This window comes from Hemitrygon akajei, chromosome 8 (assembly GCF_048418815.1).
Source record: "Hemitrygon akajei chromosome 8, sHemAka1.3, whole genome shotgun sequence".
NCBI classification, from domain to species: Eukaryota; Metazoa; Chordata; class Chondrichthyes; order Myliobatiformes; family Dasyatidae; genus Hemitrygon; species Hemitrygon akajei.
Window position 1 is genome coordinate 11,122,127 of NC_133131.1, and position 24,999 is coordinate 11,147,125.

Here is a 24,999-nt window from a genome sequence, read left to right on the forward strand (position 1 = left end):
CACCACTCAGCCAAATGCTCAACCTCCCTCCTGTATGCTTGATACAGCCCACAACGGTGGTGTTGTCAACAAACTTGTATATGGTGTTGGAGCTCTACTTAGCCCCACAGTCACAAAGATAAAGTGAGTAGAACATGGGGACGAAGTGCACATCCCTGCGGTTCTCCTGTGCTAATGGGGATTGTGGAGGAGATAGTTTTGCTGATCCAAACTGACTGGGATCTATAAGTGAAGAAATCCAGGATCCAATTACAATACTGAAGCCCAGGTCTTGAAGTTTACTGATTAGCTTTGAGGGGATGGTAGTATTGAATGCTGAGCTATAGTCAATAAAGAGCATCTGATGTTTGCATCTTTGCTGTCCAGATATTCCAGGGCTATGTGAAGAGCCAATAAGATGGCATCTACGGTAGACCTGCTGTTTTGGTAGGTGAATTGGAGAGGATCCAAGTCACCACTCAGACCAGAGTTGATATGCTTCAACACCAGCCTCTCAATACACTTCATCACTGTGGGTGTAAGTGTCACTGGCCAATAGTCATTGAAGCAGGTTACCACACTCTTCCTGGGAACCAATATGATTGAAGCCTGCTTGAGGCAGGTGGGTACCACACACTGCCGGAGCGAGAGGTTGAAAATATACACGAATACACCAGTTAATCAGCTCAGTTCTTCAGTACTTGGCCAGGTACTCTGTCTGGACCTGATGCTTTCCTTTGTTTCACTCTCTTGAAGGCCGCCTGCAGGTCATTTTCAGATCCTGAGACCATAAGGATCATTGGGAGACATGGGGGTGCATGTCTGAGATGACGTTAAGTGTTCAGATTCATTGCCCTACATGGAGGTCAGCTACAGGCTGCCCCCCTCCCCGTTAATGAATGGGTTCTGTTTTCATAGATGTCTATAAGTCAACTTTTCCAAAAGTACGTAAAATTTGCTCGATACAGTAACCATTGTAATGAATGGCATCAAAAGGAAAGTAAGCCCGAATAAGGGAGAAATATTGCTGTAAGTGAAGAGAGAGAGAGGAAATCGGTTCAGCCAATGTTCCATGGTAACAACTGAATATATGTACTTTGGGCTGTTGAATTTAATCATATGAAGGAAGTTTTGTGTCTAAACTCTGACATTCGTAGTCCCAGGGCAGTCTTTAGTTGTATCATTGGTCTCTAACCATTGAATATAAAAATAGGGTGTCATGCAGGCAGTGGGAAAATTGCCCATCGTGTTTCGTGATCTTGTCACTGGAGTTTCAGTGTCACTTGACCCTGCCACTTTGACCTGGCCCATCCCTTCATAAACCTGGCCCAACACTACTTGCCTTTATTGACCATAAGCCCATAAGACATAGGAGCAGAATTAGGCCATTTGGCCCATCGAGTCTGCTCTGCCATTCAATCATGGCTGATCCTTTTTTCCCCTCCTCAGCACCACTCCTTGCCCTTTTCCCCGTAACTTTTGATGCCATGTCCAATCAAGAACCTATCAAACTCTGCCTTAAGTACACCCAACAACCTCCAAAGCTGCCTGTGGTAACAAATTCCACAAATTCACCACCCTCTGGCTAAAGAAATTTCTCCACATCTCTTTTTAAATGGACGCTCCACTAACCTGAGGCTGTGCCGTCTTGTCCTAGACTCCTCCACCATGGGAAACATCCTTTCTACATCTACTCTATCTAGGCCTTACAACATTCAAAAGGTTTCAATGAGATCCCCCCCCTCATCCACAGATCCAGAGCCATCATTCTTCGTATGATAATCCTTTCGCTCCCAGAATCATCCTTGTGAACCTCCTCTGAACGCTCTCCAAGGCCAGGTGGACATCATTGGCACTACCAGCATTTTTTGCTCCTCCCTGATTGCCTCTGAACTGCAGTGGGAGGTTAAGAATTGGCAGCCATGGGTTTAGATACAGCCCAGGTCAGATCAGAGGGGCAGATTTCCTTCCCTGAAGGGTGGCACCGTAGCATAATGGCTGCTGTAATGCTGTATGGCGCAGGCAATCGGGGTTCAATTCCCACCCCTGTCAGTAAGGAGTTTGCAACTTCTTCCCGCGTGACTGTGTGGGTTTCCTCTGGGTGCTCTGGTTTCCTCCCAAAGACGTACAGGTTAGGGTTAATGGGTTGTGGGCATGCTACGTTGATGCCAGAAGTGTGGCGACACCCGTGGGCAGCCCCCAGAACATCTTCGGATGGTATTGTTTGTTGACATAAACTTTGCATTGATCTACCTGTGACAAATAACGCTAATCTTTTATCTTTAGTTAGTGAAGAACAGTAACATTTATAACAGTCTGGGAGTTCCATGTTCATGTTTACTGAGAACACTAGAACGCAGGGGAAAGAGACATTGCTTGGTCTCTCCCAGCCTCCCCCCCAACTCCGAGCCTATCCCAGATCATGGCTGATCTGCACTAGGCCTCAAATCTTCTGTGCTAGTTCCCTTTAATATCCGGACCTTTCAAAAACTTATCTTCTTCCTGTGATCTCACCTCCACAATTGTCTGGATTAGAGAATGCCAGAGATGCAACACCATTAATATATCTTCTTAAAAACATAAGTTAAACCAACATATTTATTTCAGTTTGAATTCCCCAACTGCCATAGTGGGATTCAAGATAAGAGTATGACAGGTTAGTGAAGTGCTTTGCAGCCCCAGTGATTGGGATTCAATTCCTGCCGTTGTCTGTAAGGAGTTTTATGTTCTCGCTGTGGCTGCGTGGGTTTCCTTCAGCTACTCCGATTCCCACATCCCAGAGATGATGGGTTAGTGGGCTGTGGATATAGGCGTCAGATGTATACCGACACTCGTGGGCTGCCCTCAGCAAATACTTGGGCTGTGTTGGTTGTTGACACAGACAACACATATCACCGTACCTTTGGATCCTTTGATGAACATGTGACAAGTAAAGCTAATCTCTAAATGTTTAAACTTGTATCATTAGAGATGTGGTTTTGAACTACTGATCTTGACTATTGCAGCATCATACTCCCAAATTTGTCCTATTGGATTAATAAATGACAACGTGTCATTATGACGGAGTTTTGGGCGGGTGGGGGAGAACGTGGATATCACTTTATAACTTATTGCAGCCGAGCAGCAATAGCTTGGAGAAGGAACTACAGCCAGTCATTAATTACTGGATCAAATGGTGTTGATTGACCATCTGTTGTGTTATCTCCTTCCCAGTCACACTAGGGTAAGGAGCAACCATACTGGGAAGGTCATTCAATGAAGTGGGTCGGATCACACTTACACTGTGCCTTTAGTTTGTTCTCTGTGGACACACTGACCACTTGCACCCCCTTGGGTCAGGTGAAGCTGGAGGCTGATCTGTGGGTGGCAACTACGCCTTACGTGACAGATCCTGAGGCCCGACCATGAACATTTTACAAGCCTGCTGTCGAAGTGTTCAACTACTTCAAAATATCTCTGACAATCAGAACTATTCACAAGTTTTTTTAAATGAAGAAAATTTAAATTACTTTTATAAAATAGTAATTATTTATAAGCATATTTAACTGATATAAACTAAAAAAACAGTAAAGTATTTACATTTTTTTATTTATTTAGAGATACATCACGGTAACAGGCCCTTCCAGCCCAAACGTATCAACATTGTCCAATTACACCCATGTGACCAAATAGCCGACTAACCCATATGCTTTTGGATTGTGGGAGGAAACCGGAACGCTCAAAGGAAACCCACGTGGTTACAAGGAGAACGTACAAACTCCTTACAGACAGCAGAGAATTGAATCTGGATCAATGTTACTGTAATAACATTAAGCTAACCATTACACTACCATGTCATCTATTACATTTATAGAAATAAATATATTTATTAAAATAAATTTAAATAAACACTGCCAATAAAAAGTATTCACCCCCCCCCCCCAGAAGTTTTCATGTTTTATTGTTTTACAACATTGAATCACAGTGGATTTAATTTGGATCAAGAGAAAAAGACACTTAAGTGATCTAAATTAATTAAATTATAAAACACAAAATAATTGATTGCATAAGCATTCACTCCCCTTTATTATGACACATCAAAACATCACTGATGGAGCCAGTTGGTTTTAGAAGTCACATAATTAGTTAAGTAGAGATCTGTGTTTGGAGACCTGTGTGCAGTCAAGGTGTTTTAAACTAGTTGTAGCAAAAATAAACCTGTATCGGGAAGGTCCAGCTGCTAGTGAGTCAGTATGCTGGCAAAAACTACACCATGAAGACTAAAGAACACTCCAAGCAACTCCGTGAAAAGGTTACTGAAAAGCACAAGTCAGGAGATGGATACAAGAAAATTTCCAAGTCACTGAGTATCTCTTGGAGTACAGCTAAGTAATCATCATGAAGTGGAAAGAATATGGCACAGCTGTAAATCTGCCTTGAGCAGGTTGTCCTCAAAATCTTAGTGACTGTGCAAGAAGGGGACTAGTGAGAGAAGCTACCAAGAGTCCTAGGACAACTCTGGAAGAGTTACAAGCTTCAGTGGCTGAGATGGGGGAGTCTGTGCATACAACAATTGTTTCCCAGGTGCTTCACCAGTCACAGCATCATGGGAGAGTGGCAAAGAGAAAGCCACTGTTGAATAAACCTCACATGGAATCTCGGCTAGAGTTTGCCAGAAGGTATGTAGAAGACTCTGAAGTCAGCTGGAAGAAGGTTCTATGGTCTGATGAAACCAAAACTGAGCTTTTTGGCCATCAGACTAAATGTTATATTTGGCATAAGCCTAGCACACTGAATAATCAAAAACACACTATCTCTACTGTGAAGCACGGTGGTGGCTGCATCATGCTGTGGGGATGCTTCACTGCAACAGGCCCTGGAAGGCTTGTGAAGGTAGAGGGTAAAATGAATGCAGCAAATACAGGGAAATCCTGGAGGAAAATCTGATGCAGTCTGCAAGAGAACTGTGACTTGGGAGAAGAATTGCTTTCCAGCGACAATGACCCCAAGCATAAAGCCAAAGCTACTGATAAATGGCTTAAAAACAACAAAATGAATGTCCTGGAGTGACCAAGTCAGAGACCAGACCTCAATCCAATTGAGAATTTGGGCAGGACTTGAAAAGGGCTGTTCACTCACGATCCCCGTGCAATCTGACAGAGCTTGAACAGTTTTGTAAAGAAGAATGGGGAAAAATTGCAGTGTTCGGGTGTGCAAAGCAGATCGAGACCTATCCACACAGACTCAAAACTGTAATTGCTGCCAAATGTGCATCTACTAAACACTGACTTGAAGGGGGTGAATACTTATGCAATCAATTATTTTGCATTTTATATTGGTAATTAATTTAGATCACGTTGTAGAGATCTGTTTTCACTTTGACACAAAAGAGCGAAAGAGTCTTTTTCTGTTGATCAGTGTCAAAAAAGGCCAAATTAAATCCACTGCGATTCAATGTTGTAAAACAATAAAACATGAAAACTTTCGGGGGGGGGGTGAATAATTTTTTATAGGCACTGTAGGTACACAAATAAACCATTCACTTTTCCAGTTCAAATTGAATAATGGTATTGAGTTGCCCCTTTCAAAGGAATGAGGCATACCTCAAAGCACTGGTCAAGGGGCTGATACAGGGTGTATGCAAAAGGACAGCAGTGGAAAGGGTGAGAAGTTTCACGTTTCTACGTGTCAACATCTCAGAAGTTCTATCCTGGGCTCAATATATTGATGCATTTAAGACAAAGGCACACCAGTGGCTGTATTTCAGTAGGGGTTTGAGGGATGTTGGTATGTCAACAAAGACTCCAGAGGAAATTTCCTCTCAACTCTACAAGAGTGGTTGACTCTATTTTAAGACTGGGCCCACTAGCCCCAGCCCAGCAGATCTCGATGACCCAGCCAGGGGACAACATCCTGGGGCATCCACCCCGCAAAAGAATGATGAACAGAGACAGCAGCTTGCAATGTGTCAAAGCGTTCCAACACCAGATTGCTAAGTGAATTTGATGCATCTTATCCTCCCCTCCACGGTCTCAGCAGAGCAGCCAGCATAATCAAAGACCCCCACCTCAGTCTCTCTTCTCCCCCCTCCCATCAGGCAGAAGATACAAAAGCCTGAAAACCAGGCTCAAGGACAGCTTCTACCCTGCTATCAGACTCCCAAATGGCCCACTAGAAAGATCATTGCGATGCATTACAGCTTGGTGTACAAATACTCTGCACATAACTGCAAGAAATTGCAGAGAGACGTGAATACAGCTCGGCGCATCACGAAAACCAGCCTCCCCTCCATGGGCTGTCTGTACTTCTCGCTTACCTCAGTAAAGCAGCCAGCATATCCACCCAGGATATGCTCTCTTCTCCCCTTTCCCATCGGCGTAAGATACAAAAGCCTGGAAGCACGTACCACCAGGCTCAGGACAGCTTCTACCCTGCTGTTGTAAGATTATTGACCGGTTCCCTAGTACGATAAGGATGGACTCTCGACCTCACAATGTACCTCGTTACCATTTTTGTACCTCTTATCTACTGTGACCACACTTTCCCCGCAGCTGTTTCACTTTATTCTGCATCGTTATTGTTTTACTTTGTTCTATCTCAATGCGCGGTTCATTTATTGATTTAGAGACACAGCACAGTGACAGGCCCTCCCAGCCCAACGCACTTGCACTGCCCATTACACCCATGTGACCAACTAACCTACTGACCCATACGCCTTTGGACTGTGGGAGGAAACCAGAGCACCCGGAGAGATCCGACTTGCTCATAGGGAGAACAAACAAACTCCTCACTGATAGTGGCGGGAATCGAACCTGGGTCACTAGGGCTGTGTAATAATTTGCCCTGTATGAATAGTATATGAGATAGGTTTTTCCACTGTACCTTGGTAAACACGACAATAAAACCAATCCCTTTTTCAATGAAATTACCACACGTTCTTCCAAACTTCAGACGGCGTAGGCCCAGCAACTCTGCCCCCTACGTCCATTATTTAAGGAGTACAATATGTAAATGGTTTCCTTAGCTTTTATCTGATTCATAAACACTTTTAAAGGTGATTAACATAATTTGCATCGTGAGCATTGCTACTGCAGCAATTGCCGCCCTGTTAAACCTCCAAGCTGAAGGGAGATGTGTGCCTATGTAGATTCATTACACACAGAGAGGTGCCTGATTAAATCTCAAAAGCCAGGCCCAGCAGTTGTAATAGATGCATATAATTAAATTCCACCCTTAAATGCCTTCATGGATATTAATAAGGAGGCAGAAGTCATTAAAGAGGCAGAAACTTTCATCGCTAACCTGTTTTTAAAGCACATTTGGCTATTGGGACCTTTTCTTTATTTTATGAGAGCTAGTTCGTTGTTGCCCAGTAAGAATAAAAACTATTTTATTTACTCCCTCTGGTAACATCCCTTTCTCCCACGGTCCACGATCCTTCCTATCAGATTCCTTCTTCTTCAGCCCTTTACCTTGTCCACCTATCACCTTCCAACTTCTTACTTCATCTCCCCTCCCCTACCCACCTACCTTTTCCCTCAACTGGCTTCATCTCTCCCCTGCCAGCTTGTACTCCTTCCCCAACCCCCCCGCCTTCTTATTTTGTCATCTTCCCCCTTCCTTTCCACAGATACTGCTTGACCTGCTGTGTTCCTCCAGCATTTTGTGTGTGTAACTATTTTACTTGCCTGGTCTTTCTATCATCTCAGAGAGTCATAAAATTTCAGAACACTAGAGCACAGAAACAGGCCCTTCTGTCCATCTAGTCCATGCTGAACAATTAATCTGCTTAGTTCCAGACCACAGCCCTTTATACCCTTCCCATCCATATACCTATCTATGGTGAACTATATATACCTGTCTGGACACGCCCCTCTGCTGACTGCTCCTGTGGCTCCTCCCACAGACCCCTGTATAAAGGCGATTGGAGGCACTGCTCCTCCCTCAGTCTCCAGGATGTTGTATGGTGGTCTCTTGCTACTGACTGCTCTCTTCCAGCGAATAAAAGCCTATATCTCGCCTCACGTCTCCGAGAGTTATTGATGGTGCATCACTATCAGAATTTCTGCTACATGTTGAAATCTAACCTGCATCCACCACTTCCGCTGTCTGATCTAATTTTATTTTTAATTTACTCAGTCTTGCAACAATACCAGCATTTATTGTCTCTCTCTCTCTTTGCCCCTGAACAGATGGGGTAAGAGTTAACCACAGTGGCAGGCCAACACCCATAGGGCAAATTTCCTTCCCTGAAGAACGCTGGTGAGCCAAGTGTGTTCCGTGACAGTGACAAAGGACACCTGTGGATGTCAGGCTGTCCCAGGTTGGTGGGTCCTGGGATTGGATGTGCGTGCAAGCAGGAGGCATGAGGGCTGGTGAGTCAGCAAGGCCGGTGGAGTCGGGGTTCCTGTCACTGGCTTGACCAGGAGTCAATTCTGAAGATCAAAGTCCCAAAATTCAATCAGGTGTCCGGATGTCAAAGCCTGGAAACTGGGGCCGGAGAAGTGTCCGTGTATGAGGGTGAGTGGGAAGGAGGAACGGGGCTTGTTTTCCCGTTGTTGTGCTGCTGAGCACTGTGGGCATGCTTTGCTGCTGCTGGAATGTTTGGCTACACTAGTGTGCTGCCCCCCAGCACATCCTCAGGTTGCGTTGGTTGTTAATGCAGAAGATGCCTTTCTCTGTGTGTTTTCATGTAATAAATAACCTGAATGTGTATCTGACAGGTTCATGGTCACTGTTACAGATATTAATTTAAAAACTCCTCATTTATTTAATCACTTTAATTAAAATTTCCTAGTTGCTGTGATGGGATTTGAACCCGTGTATCCGGATCAATGATCAGAACTCTGAATGCTGCTCCAGAGACTGTGCTATCGTATTTCCTGCAGATGGAGGGTTGGAAGGTGGTAGCTTTGTAGAGAGTGGTTCCAGAAACTGCAGGTGAATACAGCCCAGTCCATCACAGGCAAAACCCCCTCCACTATTCAGCACACTTACAGAGAGCAGCCACAGGAAACCAGCATCCATCATCAAGGACCCCACCATCCAGGCCATGCTCTCCTCTTACTGATGGCATCAGGAAGGAGGTACAAAAGCCTAGGCCCCACACCACCAGGTTCAGGAGGAGTTATCACCCTTCAACCGTCAGGCTCCCGAACCAGCGTGGATAACTTCACTCACCTCAACACTGAACTGATTCCACAACCTACAGACTCACTTGCAAGGACTCTACAACTCCTGTTCTCAGTATTATTTAGTTTTTTTTTGTAGTCTACTTTTTGCACATGGGTTGTTTGTCAGTCTTTGTGTGCAGTTTTTCACTGATTCTGTTGCAATTCTTTGTCCTACTGTGAATGCCCACAAGAAAATGAATCTCAGTGTAGTAAATGAACGAACATTGATAAGAAATTTACTTTTAAATTTGAACTTTTTTGATCATGAAACAATTAGCTTTCCCATTTAGTGACAATTCTGTGGTCTGGTCAGCTAATAGGTGGAGTACGATTCAATGGTTGACAGTATAAAGTCAATTATACACCATAAAAATTCAAATTAGTCAGAAAATTAGGTTAATTTAAAGAGCAGAGGGAGCAAATAGATGGTGTATAGGATGTGGCCTGGATAAAGTTGCTAATGAAATTCTTTTCCTCATATCGAGCGGCATTCAACGTCGCACTGCCTGCAACTGACCAGTCTCTCAATCGGTCAAGGCAGGAAAGGACCTGGGAGAAGGACAGGAAGGGACATGGGGAGAAGGCAGGAGATTGGGGCTAAGAGGAAAATCGGATCAGGCACGATGAAATGGCAGAGACTCGATGGGCCAAATGGCCTAATGGTCTCCCTCTTGCTGCTGCCAGCAGAGGGTGCTGGAGTCTTGGGTCTGGTGCTGCAAGTTTTGATCAGCTGCGGTTTGACATTTAATGACCCGAGTGCTGAACATGTTTTAGTATTGGTGTGATTTGATCGAGGCGCTTCGGCTCGGAACTGGATTTACGGTTGTGGCCTGCAGCCATCGACATGAGCACTGAACTGAGTGAATCAACGACAGTGGCCCATTGGCTCCCGGATCGGTCTCACCTGCCTCAGCAGCTCAGGGCTGTGGAATCACTTTTGGGGACTTGGCGATTTAACATTCTGCGTTTCATTTGCTTCCTTTTTGTTTCTTGTGTGATTGGTTCTTTTCTCACATGTTTGATGGTCTTGTTGTGTGGGTGTTTTCTTAAACAGGTTCTATGGTGTACCAAACAACACACACAAAATGCTGGAGGAACGCAGCAGGCCAGGCAGCATCTATAGGGAGAAGCACTGTCGACGTTTCGGGCCGAGACCCTTCGTCAGGACTAACCGGAAGGAAAGATGGTAAGAGATTTGAAAGTAGTGGGGGAAGAGGGAAATGCAAAAGGATAGGAGAAGACCGGAGGGGGTGGGATGAAGCTAAGAGCTGGAAAGGTGATTGGCGAAAGTGATACAGAGCTGGAGAAGGGAAAGGATCAATGGACGGGAGGCCTCGGGAGAAAGAAAGGGGGAAACAACTAAATATGTCAGGGATGGGGTAAGAAGGGGAGGAGGGGCATTAACGGAAGTTAGAGAAGTCAATGTTCATGCCATCAGGTTGGAGGCTACCCAGCTGGTATATAAGGTGTTGTTCCTCCAACCTCAAGATGAATGTGGATTCATCTTGACAGTAGAGGAGGCCATGGATAGACATATCAGAATGAGAATGGATGTGGAATTAAAATGTGTGGCCACTGGGAGATCCTGCTCTACTCCTCTACTGTTAAGATGAATCCACACTCAGTTTCACCAGCATTTTGTGTGTGTTGTTTGAATTTCCAGCATCTGCAGATTTCCTCGTGTTTGTTCTATGGTGTGTCTTTGCTTTGTGGTCGCTTGTAAGAAGGTGAATCTGAAGGTTGTACACTGTACAGTACGTCGATAATAAATGTACTTTGAACTTTGAGAACAAGAGGGTGTAGTTTTAAGGTGAGAGGAAGGGGTTTTAAAGATTATCTGAAAGGTAGTTTTTTTTTAAACACAGGGAGTGCGTGATATCAGAAACATGCTTCCAGAGGAGATTGTGAAATCAGATACACTGAGGTGTTTACACAAGACACTGTAGTAGGGCAAGGTACGGATGGATATGGTCCTAACGTGGGCAAATGGGATTGATGTTGAGGGGCATAAGGGTCGGTATGGGGGTGATGGGCTGAAGGGCCTATTCATGAGCTGTACAGGTACATGACCGTGACATACAGCAGCTTCTCTTAATGAAGATTAATTCTCCAGAAGCCTACAGAGGGCACGGGCTATTTCTGTGCAGAAAATGAATCCTGTGGCCACCAAGTTTGAAGGGTGAGGGGACTACTTTTCAATTTTTGCGATGCACCGCAGGGTGGGACCTTCCGGCCCCTCGAGCCAGTGACCCCACAACCCCAACTAACCCTAACTTAATCACAGGACAATTACCAATTCATCTACCTGGTACGTCTTCGGGCTGTGGGAGGAAACTGGAGCAGCCGAGGAAAACCCACGCATCCAAGGGGAGGATGTACACAGACTCCTTACAGACAGCGCCGGATACGAACTCTGAACTCCAGAACGCTTTGACTGCAATAGCGTTGTGCTAACCGCTACGCTACCATGGCACCCGATCACCTCTGCACCGGCCGGCCATACCATTATCAGTACATACTGTTTCTGAGGAATGCAAAACAGTTGGCCCACTTCCATTAGTAAGGAAAATCGGCTGCCCTTGTCCAATTCTCACCTTCAGGCCCACCTATGTGATTGATTGTTAATTGTTCCTCCGAATGGAAAGAAGTTACAGGAGCCTCAAGACTCACACCACCAGGAACAGTTATTACCCCTCAACCATCAGACTCTTGAACCAAAGGGGATAACTTCATTTGCCCCATCACTGAAATGTTCCCACAACCTGTGGACTCACTTTCAAGGACCCTTCATCTCATGCTCTTGATATTTATTACTTATTTATTTATAGTCATTATATCATTTTTTTTGTATTTGCACAGTTTGCTGTCTTTTGGGTTGAACGCCCAAGTTAGTGTGGTCTTTCATTGATCCTATTATGACTTCTATTCTATTATGGGTCTACTGAGTATGTCCGTAAGGAAACGAATGTCAGGGTTGTATATGGTGACAATATGTACTTTGATAATAAATTTACTTTGAATGGGCAGTTCTGGTCTAATAAGGGAAGGGCAATATCTGTTGGCCTTGCTGAAGTTCAGTGAATGAATAAGAAGCTGGGTCTTCATGTTGTGTCTGAGCAGACATCAGTTTCTGCTGGAAACCCAGGACCTCTCTGTGGAGTTACAGAACTGTTTGCTTTCCTCTGGTCAAATCTCATCTTCCGGTGTTGTCATAAATAGCGGGATATATTGAGCACCGCTTAATATAGTGAGATGAGCAGGGCTTCGGACTGATCTGGTGAGTGGTTTCAGGACACCAATATGACTAGGATGCTCAATTTTATGGGGATACCCATTGTGCCGAGAAAACCCATTGTAACTGCGACACCCAATGCAGCTCCAGTGACCAACGTGACTCAGACACTTAATACCATCAAGACACCTCATGCAACTAGGGTGCAAATATGATTAACGGATCCAATGAGACTAGGAGACCCACTGTGAGTATGACTAAAGCCACCAAAAGTGGCAGGAAAATCCAATAGGGAGTACTGAGTTGGAGATCTGTCAGTGTGCGTGAGAAAGAGGCTTGTTTTGCTACTGTTGTCGTGTTTTGTTCTGTCATCGTGCTGATCTGCTGAATATTGTGGGCACGTTACGTTGGTGCCAGAATGTGTGTGGCAAAGCAACACCTGTGGGCTGCTCCCAGACAATCCTTGGGTGTGTTAGTTGTTAACGCAAACAAAGCTTTCACTGTATGTTTTGATGTATGTTTGATAAATAAATCTGATCTGATCTGAATCAATACGTCTAAGGCACCAAAGGTGACAAGGACACTTGTGTGACTGGGGCACTCAAAATGAATTGAATGCCAAATGAAACCAGGACACCCAATATATAGTTTATTAATGAGTAAGTGGTCTTGGGAGCCAGTGACTGTATTCTCAACTGTTGCTTGGGAGCCAGTGACTGTACTCTCAACTGTTGCTTGGGAGCCAGTGACTGTATTCCCTACTGTTGCTTGGGAGCCAGTGACTGTATTCCCAACTGTTGCTTGGGAGCCAGTGACTGTATTCCCAACTGTTGCTTGGGAGCCAGTGACTGTATTCCCTACTGTTGCTTGGGAGCCAGTGACTGTACTCTCAACTGTTGCTTGGGAGCCAGTGACTGTACTCTCAACTGTTGCTTGGGAGCCAGTGACTGTATTCCCTACTGTTGCTTGGGAGCCAGTGACTGTACTCTCAACTGTTGCTTGGGAGCCAGTGACGGTATTCCCTACTGTTGCTTGGGAGCCAGTGACTGTATTCCCAACTGTTGCTTGGGAGCCAGTGACGGTATTCCCTACTGTTGCTTGGGAGCCAGTGACTGTATTCCCAACTGTTGCTTGGGAGCCAGTGACTGTATTCCCTACTGTTGCTTGGGAGCCAGTGACTGTATTCCCAACTGTTGCTTGGGAGCCAGTGACTGTATTCCCTACTGTTACTTGGGAGCCAGTGACTGTATTCCCTACTGCTGGCTCTACTAGTGGCAAGGATTGATCAGTAGTCAGGCTCCACCCAGGACATTCTCTTGTTACTCCCCTCCCACAGGGCAACATTACAAAAGCCTGACCGCATGTACCACCAGGCTCGGGGCAGCTTCTACCCTACTGATATAAGACTATTGAATGGTTTCCTAATACAATAAGATGGACTCTTGACCTCACAATCTACCTTGTCATGACCTTGTACCTTATTGGTTACCCGCACTATACTTTCTCTGTAGTTGTTACACTTTATTCTGCATTGTTAATTTTCTAACTTTTTCTACCCCTGTGCACTGTGTAATTATTTGATCCATGTGAACAGTATACAAGACAAGCTTTTCACTATATCTTGGTAGATATGGGCAAAAACCAATTCCAAACTTGATGTCTGGTGGTTGATCCGTATAGCTTTCAAACAGGGGTCCATGGCATAAAAATGTTTGGGAACCTCTACTCCAAAAGGTCTTTGCTTAGGAGGAGACTCCAAAGCCAGGGCTCCTGATTGAAAGGACATTGGCAATAAACCCAGCAAGACTTTTTATTTAATTAGTAGTAAGAGACTGGGGCTTGCTGCCACAGGAACTGGCTGAGGTGAACTGTCCGAAGTCATTTTAAGGGGAAACTGGATATGTAGACAGAGGAGAAGGAAGCAGAAGGGACACTGATTGCAGGATAAGTGAAGCAACAAGACTGGACTAGGAAGCTAAATGCCCCTGGTGTTGTAAATCAAGATAATGCAGATGCCAGGTATCTGATAATAATAACAGAAAATATTTGGAATACTCAGAAGGTCAGGCAGCGTCTGTGGTAGGAGAAGCATGAATTAGTGTTTTGGGTCATCGGAGACCTTCTGACAATCTGACACACTAAATCTGATTCCCTTTTCAAAGATTCTGCCCCATCTGGCGAGTATTCCTGGAATTTTCTGTTTTCGATTTGCCCTGATCTTGTGATATAAATTATGTATTGACTCATTAAATAAAGTCCACATCGTGAATAATATTGATGGTATCCTAAGTAAGCAGGCTGGGGTAGGTTTTATTTACTTTATTGAGTATTTTATTTGCAGGTCACTGGTCTTGAGAACCAATTAAAGTAAGATGGTTAGATCAGTTCATTCCTGTGGCTGGAATGAATTATAAGCTCAGGGTTGTTAGCTAGCCTGCTGCTCAGTAATGTTACCATCATCATTTTTGAAATTACTCGAGGAAAAGTGTCTGCAGAATTCAGACTGCAGTGATTCAATCGGTGTAAGGTCACTATTATCCAACCAAGGGCAATGAAGGATGGGCAACAAACACTGCCTTTGCTGGTGACTCCAACATCTTGAGAAACGGCTAAAGTAAAGAAAAATTTCCAGTAGCTTTTATACTTTATTCTGCATTGTTATTATTTTATCATATTCTAGCTAAGGCACTGTGTAATGATCTGATCTAAGGAGCATTTGTTGGCTACTCGCTAGAGTTTCGAAGATTGTGGGGGGCGGGGTATATCATTGAAACCGATTGAATATTGAAAGGTCTAGAAAGTGTGGACATGGAGAGGATGTTTCCAATAGTGGGAGAAGCTACGACCAAAGGGCACATCCTCAGAATAGAGATGAAGAGGAACTTCTTTAGTCCGAGTGTGGTGAACCTGTGAAATTCATTGCCATAGACAGGGAATATTTAAAATGAAGGTTGATACCTCCTTGATTAGTAAATGTGTCAAAGGTTGTGGGGAGAAGACAGGAGGACTGGGGTTGAGAGGGATAGTGGGGCACCATAGCAGTGTCATGTCTTACAGCTTGGGGCGTCAGGGTTCGGAGTTCAAACCCAGCATTCTCTGTGAGGAGCTTGAATGGCCTCCCTGTGGAATGCCTGGGTTTCTTCCGGGTGCTCTGGTTTCTTCCCACAGTCCGAAGATGTACTGGTTACTAGGTTAACGATCATTGTAAATTGTCCTGTGATTAGGCTGGGGTTAAATCGGGGGCTGCCAGAAAGCCTGTAAGGGCTGTTCCTTGCTATATCTCCAAAGATCAGCCTTGATGAAATGGGACAGCAGGCTTGATGGGCTGAATGGCCCAACTCTGCTCTTATCATATGGTCTTACACAAGCAAGACAAGCTTTTCACCTAACCTTGGTACACGAGACAATAAACCACAACCAACACCAAAAATCAGGACAAATGGGATGGATGAGAACATAGAAACAGTACAGGCCCTTCAGCCCACGGTGTTGTACTGACCCTTTAACCTTTTCTCTAAGATCAATCAACCCCCTCCCTCCTAGACAGCCCCCCATTTTTCTATCGTCCATGTGCCCATCTAGGAGTTAAAGAGATGAAACAGGTTAAATAGCGTGCAGCTGCTTGCTCATGGAAAAACCCGGCTCCATTTTGCCATGGTGACATCACCAAGCATCATGATGGCTTTTGTTGAGGGCATATTTAGTACTACCGAACTTCTGAAAGGCCTCCTTCAGAAGATCAAGTGTTTCTACTGCCACCCTCTTTGGTGACTGGATCCTTTGTTCTTCCTGCTCAGCGCAGGGAGCCTCACATACGTTCCTACATGAAACCTTCCCTGATGGACATGGGCATGGGCTGAGCCAAGTGTACATGGTCAAGACCTCTGCTTTATTCACTGCCCAGAAGTTCTTTGTCACTTTGAATGGTGGGTTAATTGTCCCCCATCACGGTGCACTGACGCCTAAGGCCACCGAATTACTCTCACGAGAGAGAAGAGCTTTATGCTGCTGCATCAGACTAGGGACACCGTGCTGGCATGGGTTAAGTCAACACGGCCACGGTCCTGCCCAGGGATGCGCAGCAGTGTAATGCCTGGCAGCGCTGGTGACTGGAAGATCGGGGTTCAATTCCTGCCGTCTGTAAGGAATTTGTACTTTCTCCCCGAGATCACGTGGTTTCCTCCCACATTCCAAAGACCTATTGGTTAGGGTTAGTAAGTTGTGGGCACACTACGTTGGCATCAGAGGCATGGCGACACTTGACGGCTGCCCCCAGCACATCCCTGGACTGTGTTGGTCGTTGTTGTAAATGACACATTTCACCGTATGTTTCAACATTTCAATGCACAAGCGACAAATAAAGTTAACCTTTGAAGCTAAATGTCAGAAGCCTGCTTATCCAAACCGAACCCTTTAGCACTGGTGCCTCAGTGGCCCGAATACAGTCACGGCATTAGGTGCTGTCTATGTGGAGCCTGCATGCTCTCCACGCAACCACATGAGCTTCCCATGGGCGGTCCAGCTTCCTCCTGCATCCCAAAGATACTGAGTTAGCTGGCCACTCAGTAAAGCATCCAGTGTAATCACATAGGTTAGCTGCCCACTTTAAATTGTTCCTCGTGTGCTGGTGAGTGTGGAATCTGGGAGAGGGACATGTTGATATGAATGTGGGTAGAATAAAAAATGGGATTAGCGTAAATGGGTGGCTGGTGGTCAGTGCAGAGCCTATGGGCTGAATGGCCTGTCCCCTAGTGCATCTCCCTGTGACTCAATGGATCAACGCTACGTGCTGGTTTTGGGTTGAATACTGAAACAACTACAAGCTCTAACACATTGACGCTCTGGTATCAATATTGGAGTTTCTTTATTATTGTCACATACTTATATTGTCACAGCTTATCTTGTATACTTTTTATACAGATCAGATAATTACACAGTGTATTGTGGTGTGTGTGTGTGCACCCTTAACTCCTGGTGGAGTCGTCGGGGCACCGTCATGACAAGCTTTTCGCACCGATCTTTTTGGTGATTGCTCATCGCATGGCGTGCCTTGGGCATCTGAAACCTGGCGGAGCCCGTCCCTCTCCAGGTATGTGTATTGTGGTAGAACAAGTTAAAACAGTAACGGATAAAGTGTAACAACTGCAGAGAAAGTGCTGTGCGGTTAGGCAATAAGGTGCAAGATCATAGTGAGGTAGATTGCGAGGTTAAGAGTTTTATAACAATGGGGCTGTTTCCGTAATGTGCTGAACTTGTGGATACACTGAGCTGTGTCCACAACAGCTGTTTCTGGTGGTTACACGCAGAACTGTTGCCATTCTAAGCTGCGATGCATCGAGATGGGATGCCTCCTATCTTGTCCTACTGGGAAACCCTTCAATAGTCTTACAGCAAAGGGGCAGAAGCTGTCCTTGAGACTGGTGCTACCTGGTATCAGGCCTTTGTATTTATTTTATTGAGATACCGCGTGGAGCAGGCCCCTCTGGCCCCTCAATTCACGCTGCCCAGCAATCCCCCGATTTAATCCTAGTCTAATCACGGGACAATTTACAACGATCAATTAACCTACCAACGGGGCCAACTTTGGACGGTGGGAGGAAACCAGGACACCCAGAGGAAACCCAGGCGGTCACGGGGATAACGTGCAAACTCCTTACGAGTATCTTCGGGCTGACGGGAGAGGGGAGAAGACGGGGTGGCTGGAGGGTTTGGATACATTGGCTGCTTTGCTGAGGCAGTGCGCAATATAGACAGAGCCCGCGGAGGGGAGGCTGCTTCTGCCACGTGCTTTACTTACAGGTCAATCGGCTGCGCTCGGTTGTGTTGGCAGCAGCTGAGGGAGGTTTTGAGTTTTAATCTGAGCCGCATCAGTGAAATGCATGGCTCAGATTTACACACATCAGGACACAGCAAATGGTTTTCAATCCCTCAAGCCTGCCATCTCTTTCAAAGACCTCTCTATAAATTCACATTTGGCCAAATTCCCTTAAACCATATCAATCAGTGGCTCACACATGAAACACTGAAGAAACGGGGCCTTTCCAGTGCTGGTGACGGACTCTCGGCCTGAAACATTAACTGTTTATTCCCCTCCATAGATGCTGCCCGACCTGTATGTGTCATTCTGGATTTCCAGCGTCTGTGGAATCTCTTGTCTAGCTAATGGCTGGGGATTCCAATTCTATCACTAACTGGGCAAAGGAATATCTGAAAAACCTTGTCCCAAACATTTGATTCAGACCCACTCAAAGTTTCCCACCAGCAGAGACATTTAATCTCCCTCCACCCTACTAGATCCCAGCAGCATCATGAAAGTTTGGATCAAAGCAGTTTGGGGAAGACAGTGTTAACTAACAGGCAGGAGTGTCACAGTCTGTAAAGCTGCTGCCTCAGGTACCGTTGGTCAGGAGTTTGCATGTTCTGTCTGTGGCCATGCGGGCTTTATCCAGGTACTCTGGTTTCCTCCACAAGTGCAGGTCGGAAGGTTAAAGGCATTCTGTAATTTCTCCCGGTGTGTGGATACAATCTGGGTGAGAGGCTGGGTATGTGAGGAAAAAAATGGTTACAGGGAAACCTAGTGGGGGAATGGATCGCACTATGAGCTGGCATTGATTTGATGGGCTGAAAGGCCTCCATGTCATCATGAAATGTGGCTGCTAGCACAATCTTGCCAACTAATTTAACTCTTCGGATTCTGGAAGAATTCATTTCAACGCTTCACCACAAGTAGTAAAACAAAATTGCATCCCAACAACACTTGACGCAATGCATCACAGTTGATTAATAGCTTTCCGAGGTATAGTTGCAGTTATTACATAAGGAGACAACATCCATCTTGCAACTGGAAAGATCCCACGAACAACAAACAGGTGTATGTTTTAACAAAGGGACGTATGTTTGCTTGGTGACATTGGATACGGAGATGGGCAAGTGCCTACTCCCTCCGGACTCTCCATCCAGCTGACACATCTGACGGACACGGATGCTTAAAAATCAGCCCCTCAAACCTGCTTAGAGCAACTGTCCGAGTTATGGATGCAAATGTCTGGAGTGAGGACATAGAACAGTGCAGCTCAGCACAGGCACCTCGGCCCACAACGTTGTGCCGATCGATTTGAATACTCTATGAGCAATCTAATCCTTCCCTGCCTCTCTTCCTGCAGGCAGATGGGTGTAAGAAAAACGGAAGGTTATGGGCGGTGTAGGAGGAGAGGGATACATAGACCATGGAGTAGGTTTATAAAGGTCAGCATGACATCATGGGTCGGAAGGCCCATACTTTGCTTTAATCTTCTATATTCCATATTCTATGAACATCATAGAACATAACATCTTTAAACCTACTCTAAGATCAATCCAACCTTCCCTCCTACACTGCCCTCCATTTTTCTATCATCCACGTGCCCATTTAAGAGTTTCTTAAAAGCCCCTAAAGTATGCCACCACTCCTGCAGGGCGTGCCCCGTTACCACCTCTCTCTGTGTAAAGAACTTACATCTGGCACCCCCTCGACACCCTCCTCCAATCAGTTTAAAATTAAGCCCTCTTGTGTTAGCCAAGAACAAGTGAGGCTTGACTCCCGGACCTCGTGCCTCAGCAGCAGACTGCTCTTCCCAAAATGGCCGAGTGCTTTGCGGCTCCTCTGTGCGAGTCCTGCACGAAGCACCCGCTGCAAAGGCGGAGTGAGTCACTGCAGCGACTGGAAGCCCGAGATCACAGGTTGGCACTGGGCAGCGTCCCTGGAGACAGAAGGTTATCATCTGAGGCCGACGGCCTTTCACGAGATGAGCTGCCACTTCCACTTCTGGCAATGGTCGTAACTCTGAAACGTTAACCACTTTACCACTGCAATTACTCTCACCCTAGGCAGCCCCAGACAGATATACAACGTTCCCCTAACAATACAAAGTGACTAGACATCCGTTCTTGCAATGTAAGGGGTGGGTTTAACCCCTTCCCTCCCTTCCCTAGTCATAATGCGAAGATTTTGACTCCCTCACGTTGTGGAATGGATGTAAGATTTAAGTAAGTTCTAATTCTAATACTGAATATTCCTTTCTCCTGTACATGGATGGGAGGGGCATGGGGGCTATCATCCGGCTGCAGTGGACGGGACTGGGGAGAATGGTGGGTCGGCATGGACTTGATGGGCCGAAGAGCCTGCTTCTGTGCTATTGTGCACGCTGACTCTGTGCTATGTTGGGGGAAGGAAGATGTTTCACACGCAAGACTGTCTAATGTCATTTTCAGTAGAAAGGAGTGTATGGAGGACAAAATAATTGTTACTCCAGATCTGATGCAGCACAAAATAAACACAAGATAAAGAACAGGATAATAAAAAACACAATAAATATAAATTCATAGGACAGCTTAGTACATAGATTGATTGTGACACTAAGCACAGAAGCGTCTGTACATAAGATGACAAGGTATTAGAGCGTTACAGGGATCCAAGTGACAACAGACTTGCCACATCTGTGGGCTGGTGCCTGCAATTTGGCCACAAAGCAATATGTTTTTTTATACTATATTATATTTGTTTTATTAATTTCTATCAAATTTAGAGGGGAATAGGGTTGCTCTGCGAGCTGATATTGACTCACTGGCAGTGGGTGGATGGTAGGGCTGTTGGCGGTAGTGTTGTACAAGGGTCAAGGGTCAGCTTTAACCAACACACACAAAACGCTGGAGGAACTCAGCAGGCCAGGCAGCATCCATGGAAAAGAGTAAACAGTCAACGTTTCGGGCCGAGACCCTTCAGCAGGACTTATAGAACATAGAATAGTACAGCACATTACAGGCCCTTCGGCCCACAATGTTGTGCCGACCCTCAAACCCTGCTTCCCATATAACCCCCCACGCTAAATTCCTCCATATACCTGTCTAGTAGTCTCTTAAACTTCACTAGTGTATTTGCCTCCACCACTGACTCAGGCAGTGCATTCCACGCTCCAAACACTCTCTGAATGAAAAACCTTCCTCTAATATCCCCCTTGAACTTCCCTCCCCTTACCTTAAAGCCATGTCCTCTTGGACTGAGCAGTGGTGCCCTGGGGAAGAGGCGCTGGCTGTCCACTCTGTCTATTCCTCTTAATAGCTTGTACACCTCTATCATGTCTCCTCTCATCCTCCTTCTCTCCAAAGAGTAAAGCCCTAGCTCCCTTAATCTCTGATCATAATCCATACTCTCTAAACCAGGCAGCATCCTGGTAAATCTCCTCTGTACCCTTTCCAATGCTTCCACATCCTCCCTGTAGTGAGGCGACCAGAACTTGTTCAACTTTATTCGCCTTGTACGTTTACATGGATTAGGGATTTGCTGTGGTGTGTCGGCATGACACGCAACAAGAAAAAAGCGGCATTCGATAATTATAAAGAATTTTATAAAAATAAAGTTAGGAGTACAGACATGGAATAAAATGTGTATAAATACATAATACCAGCATGTAGTTACAGGGTAAACAGCATTATAAAAAGTGTTTTGAAGTGTTTACAGTGCAGAGAAAGGGGTAATAGTATTGTGGGGGTGAGGGGTTGATCACATTAACTGCTTGAGGGAAGAAACTTTTAAAATGGCCTGCAGTTTTTGTTTTAATAGCTTTATAGTGCTTTCTGGAAGGGAGTGTTTGGAAAAGGCCGTGTGTAGGGTGGGTAGAACATAAGACATAGGAACAGAATTAGGGCATTCAGTCCACTGAGTCTGTTTCGCCATTTCCCACTCAATTCCCCTTCTCCTGCCTTCTCTATCACCTTTCACGCTCTGGCTAATCAAGAACTTACCAATCTCTGCCTTAAATGCACCCAGTGAATAGGCCTCCACAGTCGCTTGTGTCAATGAATTCCACAATTCAGTAACCTCTAGCTAAAGAAATTCCTCCTCATCTCTGTTCTAAGTAGATGTAGGCTCCCCCACCAAAATAAACATCCTCTTCACATCCACACTAACTAGGCCTTTCAACATCCAACAGGTTTCAATCAGATCCCCTCTCATTCTTTGAGCCTTCAACTGCTGCTCGTATGATAAATCCTTTCACTCCCGGAATCATTCTCGTGAACCTTCTCTGAACCCTCTCCAATGTCAGCACATCCTTTCTTTAAAATGGGGGCTCAAAATTGTTGACAGTAGTCCAAGCAAGGCTTCACCCAGGGCCTTGAACAGCCTCAGCATTACATTCTTGCTTTAATATTCTAGTCCTCTTGAAAGGAATGCTAACACTGTTTTCACCTTCCTCACCACTGATTCAACCTGCAAGTTAACCTTTAGGGAGCAGTCTTGCACGAGGTTTCCCAAATCCCTTTGAACCTTGGATTTTTGAATTTTCTCCCTATTTAGTAAATAGACTTTTGTGCCTTCTATCAAGGTGCATGGCCATACACTTCCTGACACTGTGCCGTCTCCACAATCAGCCTGCTTCTTTGCCCTACAAGCCCTGCAGTGATGGTAGATTGCAAACAATGTCCTTTCCCGGCTGTCCTGACGGTTCGCTGTAATTTTCACTTATTGTGAGAGGATGCTGCACCAGACCAGACAATATTGGCTGATGCTCACAAGAAGTTCAGGCGAAATAGAAACAGGCTCTATAAAAGCAGGAAATCATGAACACGAGAGATGCTGGAAATCCAGAGCAACACACGCAAAATGCTGGAGGAACTCAGCAGGTCAGGCGGCGTCTATGGAGAGGAATGAAGAGTCAATGTTTTGGGCCGCATTCCTCCAGAATTTTGTGTGTGTGTGTGTGTGTGTGTGTGTGTGTGTGTGCGTGCGTGCGTGCGTGCGTGCGTGCGTGCGTGCGTGCGTGCGTGCGTGCGTGTGTGTGTGTGTGTGCGTGCGTGCGTGCGTTATAGGAGTAGGGACAATGTAATCGGCATCTTTGTGGACATGTCCTGGGGCTCAGCTCTTAGGACCCAGGCAGAGTTTGACACTGTAGTCACACTCCAATATGACGGGGATTGGGAACGATGAAGTGGGGGGGGGGGGAGAGGTAAGATGGGTCACAGATGAGACAGTCACTAAGCTATCATTGAAAGGGAAAGAAACCATGTTAACCCTGTGTGACATCACAACCATGTGAGATCCCTATTCTACCAGATCACCACTGGAAGTGCATCACCGCCTGGTATGGGAATTGCGGTGTATCAGATCGCAAGTCCCTGCAATGGTTATTGAGGACTGCTGAAAATATCACTCCCCCCGCCCCCGAGCTCCCCATTCAGGACAGAAATCAGAAACACTGCGTACGCAGTTCCTCCAGTATTATCAAAGACCCCCTCCCATCCTTCCCACAAACGCTCTGACCTCCTGCCGTCAGAGCAGAAGAACTGTCAGGCTGGACAAGAACCCCAACCCCCGCCAGGGCTGTTAGACTTTGCAACACCCCGTCTGAATGCCCTACCACGCCCTCACCCCCACTCCCCAACACACAGGCATATTCCCATGCTGCCTTTCTGTCAACGTCATCTTTTATTGCTACCGATTCACATATGCACATGGCTGCTTGTTTTATTCGAATAGAGCCAGTCACATTATACAGAAACATGCACCTCAACTTGTCAATCTTCAAGCCACGCCACTCAGGGACTTGTTTTGTGACTGTGTGTGACTGCGCCTACTGTGTTGGCCCAGAGGAACAGTGTTCCGTTTAGCTGTATACATGTGTACGGTTGAATGACAATTACACCCGAAATGGACGTCCTTCAACAACACGATCAGAAGGACACAACGCAGCATTGCTTTGGTTTTAGAAATAAAGGATTTGCATTCTAAAATAACAGAAAAATGATACAAAATCACTGTTTTTGAGGTTTTACAAAGGCAAAGTATCACTGCAAGGAAGGAGAAGTTGCTCTATTTCCAGCACACGCACCAACAATAGCAATATGTTTTCCTGGCATCCATCGCTCACTTTTCCTTCTACACGAGGAGGGAAGGGATTCGATGCTGCTGTGGAACAAGTGTGAAAGCCTCTGCTCCACTATCCCGTCCCGTTTCCCCCCCCCCCAAGCCCACACTGGAACAGACTAGACCCGGCCTCCTGGGCCCCCACTTAGACCAAGAGAATAGACTGTCGACACCCCTCCCACCTCCAACTTCTCCCCCTCCCCCCGCCTTCCCCGCGGCCTCACCCGCCCCGCCCCCACCGCCGAAGGAAATGAATGTGTAGCACAAACCTGGGTTCTTAAACTGATCCGGGTTGGACAGGTGGTGCAGGGAAGGGCTGCTCGCTGCCGGAATATGCTCACTGCGTAGCATCTGAGTGGCCCGCAGTCCGACCGAGCTGTAGTCCGCAAACGAGTACGAAGCCCGCTGATCGCCGGGCGTGGAATAGAAACCGTAATCGGGGAACCCTGCGGGACACAGGGGGGACCTTTAATCATTGTCCAAGCGGCACAGAGACTCACCACAGAGCTGGACCGCAGCCCACATCACAGTAAGAATACAACGTTGAGGTTTAAGCAGAATACACGGACACACAGCAGACTGAAACTACTCCGTACGGAAGTGTAGGCGACTCCCAGGGCAGTAAAGAGGCTTCCCTGTTACAGGTATTCCCATTCTGTCTCAAGCTTCCCAATCTCCCATCCTTTTGAACCCCGGCACCCGGCCACAACTGAAGGCGAGTTCGGTTTCCTGCACGG

At 45.9% G+C, this 24,999-nt stretch overlaps 1 protein-coding gene across 24 annotated transcripts in view; it reads right to left on the reverse strand.

The window, feature by feature from the left end:
• msi2b (musashi RNA-binding protein 2b) overlaps positions 1 to 24,999 on the reverse strand; it is a 621,405-nt gene that overhangs the window by 21,313 nt on the left and 575,093 nt on the right. For 15 of the 24 annotated variants that reach the window (XM_073053228.1, XM_073053231.1, XM_073053230.1 and 12 more), the window contains one exon: positions 24,532 to 24,708. The exons of the other annotated variants lie outside the window; for them this stretch is intronic. In XM_073053228.1, the coding sequence (XP_072909329.1) occupies positions 24,532 to 24,708 (177 nt within the window). The remainder of the gene's footprint in view (positions 1 to 24,531; positions 24,709 to 24,999) is intronic. 24 annotated transcript variants of the gene reach the window in all.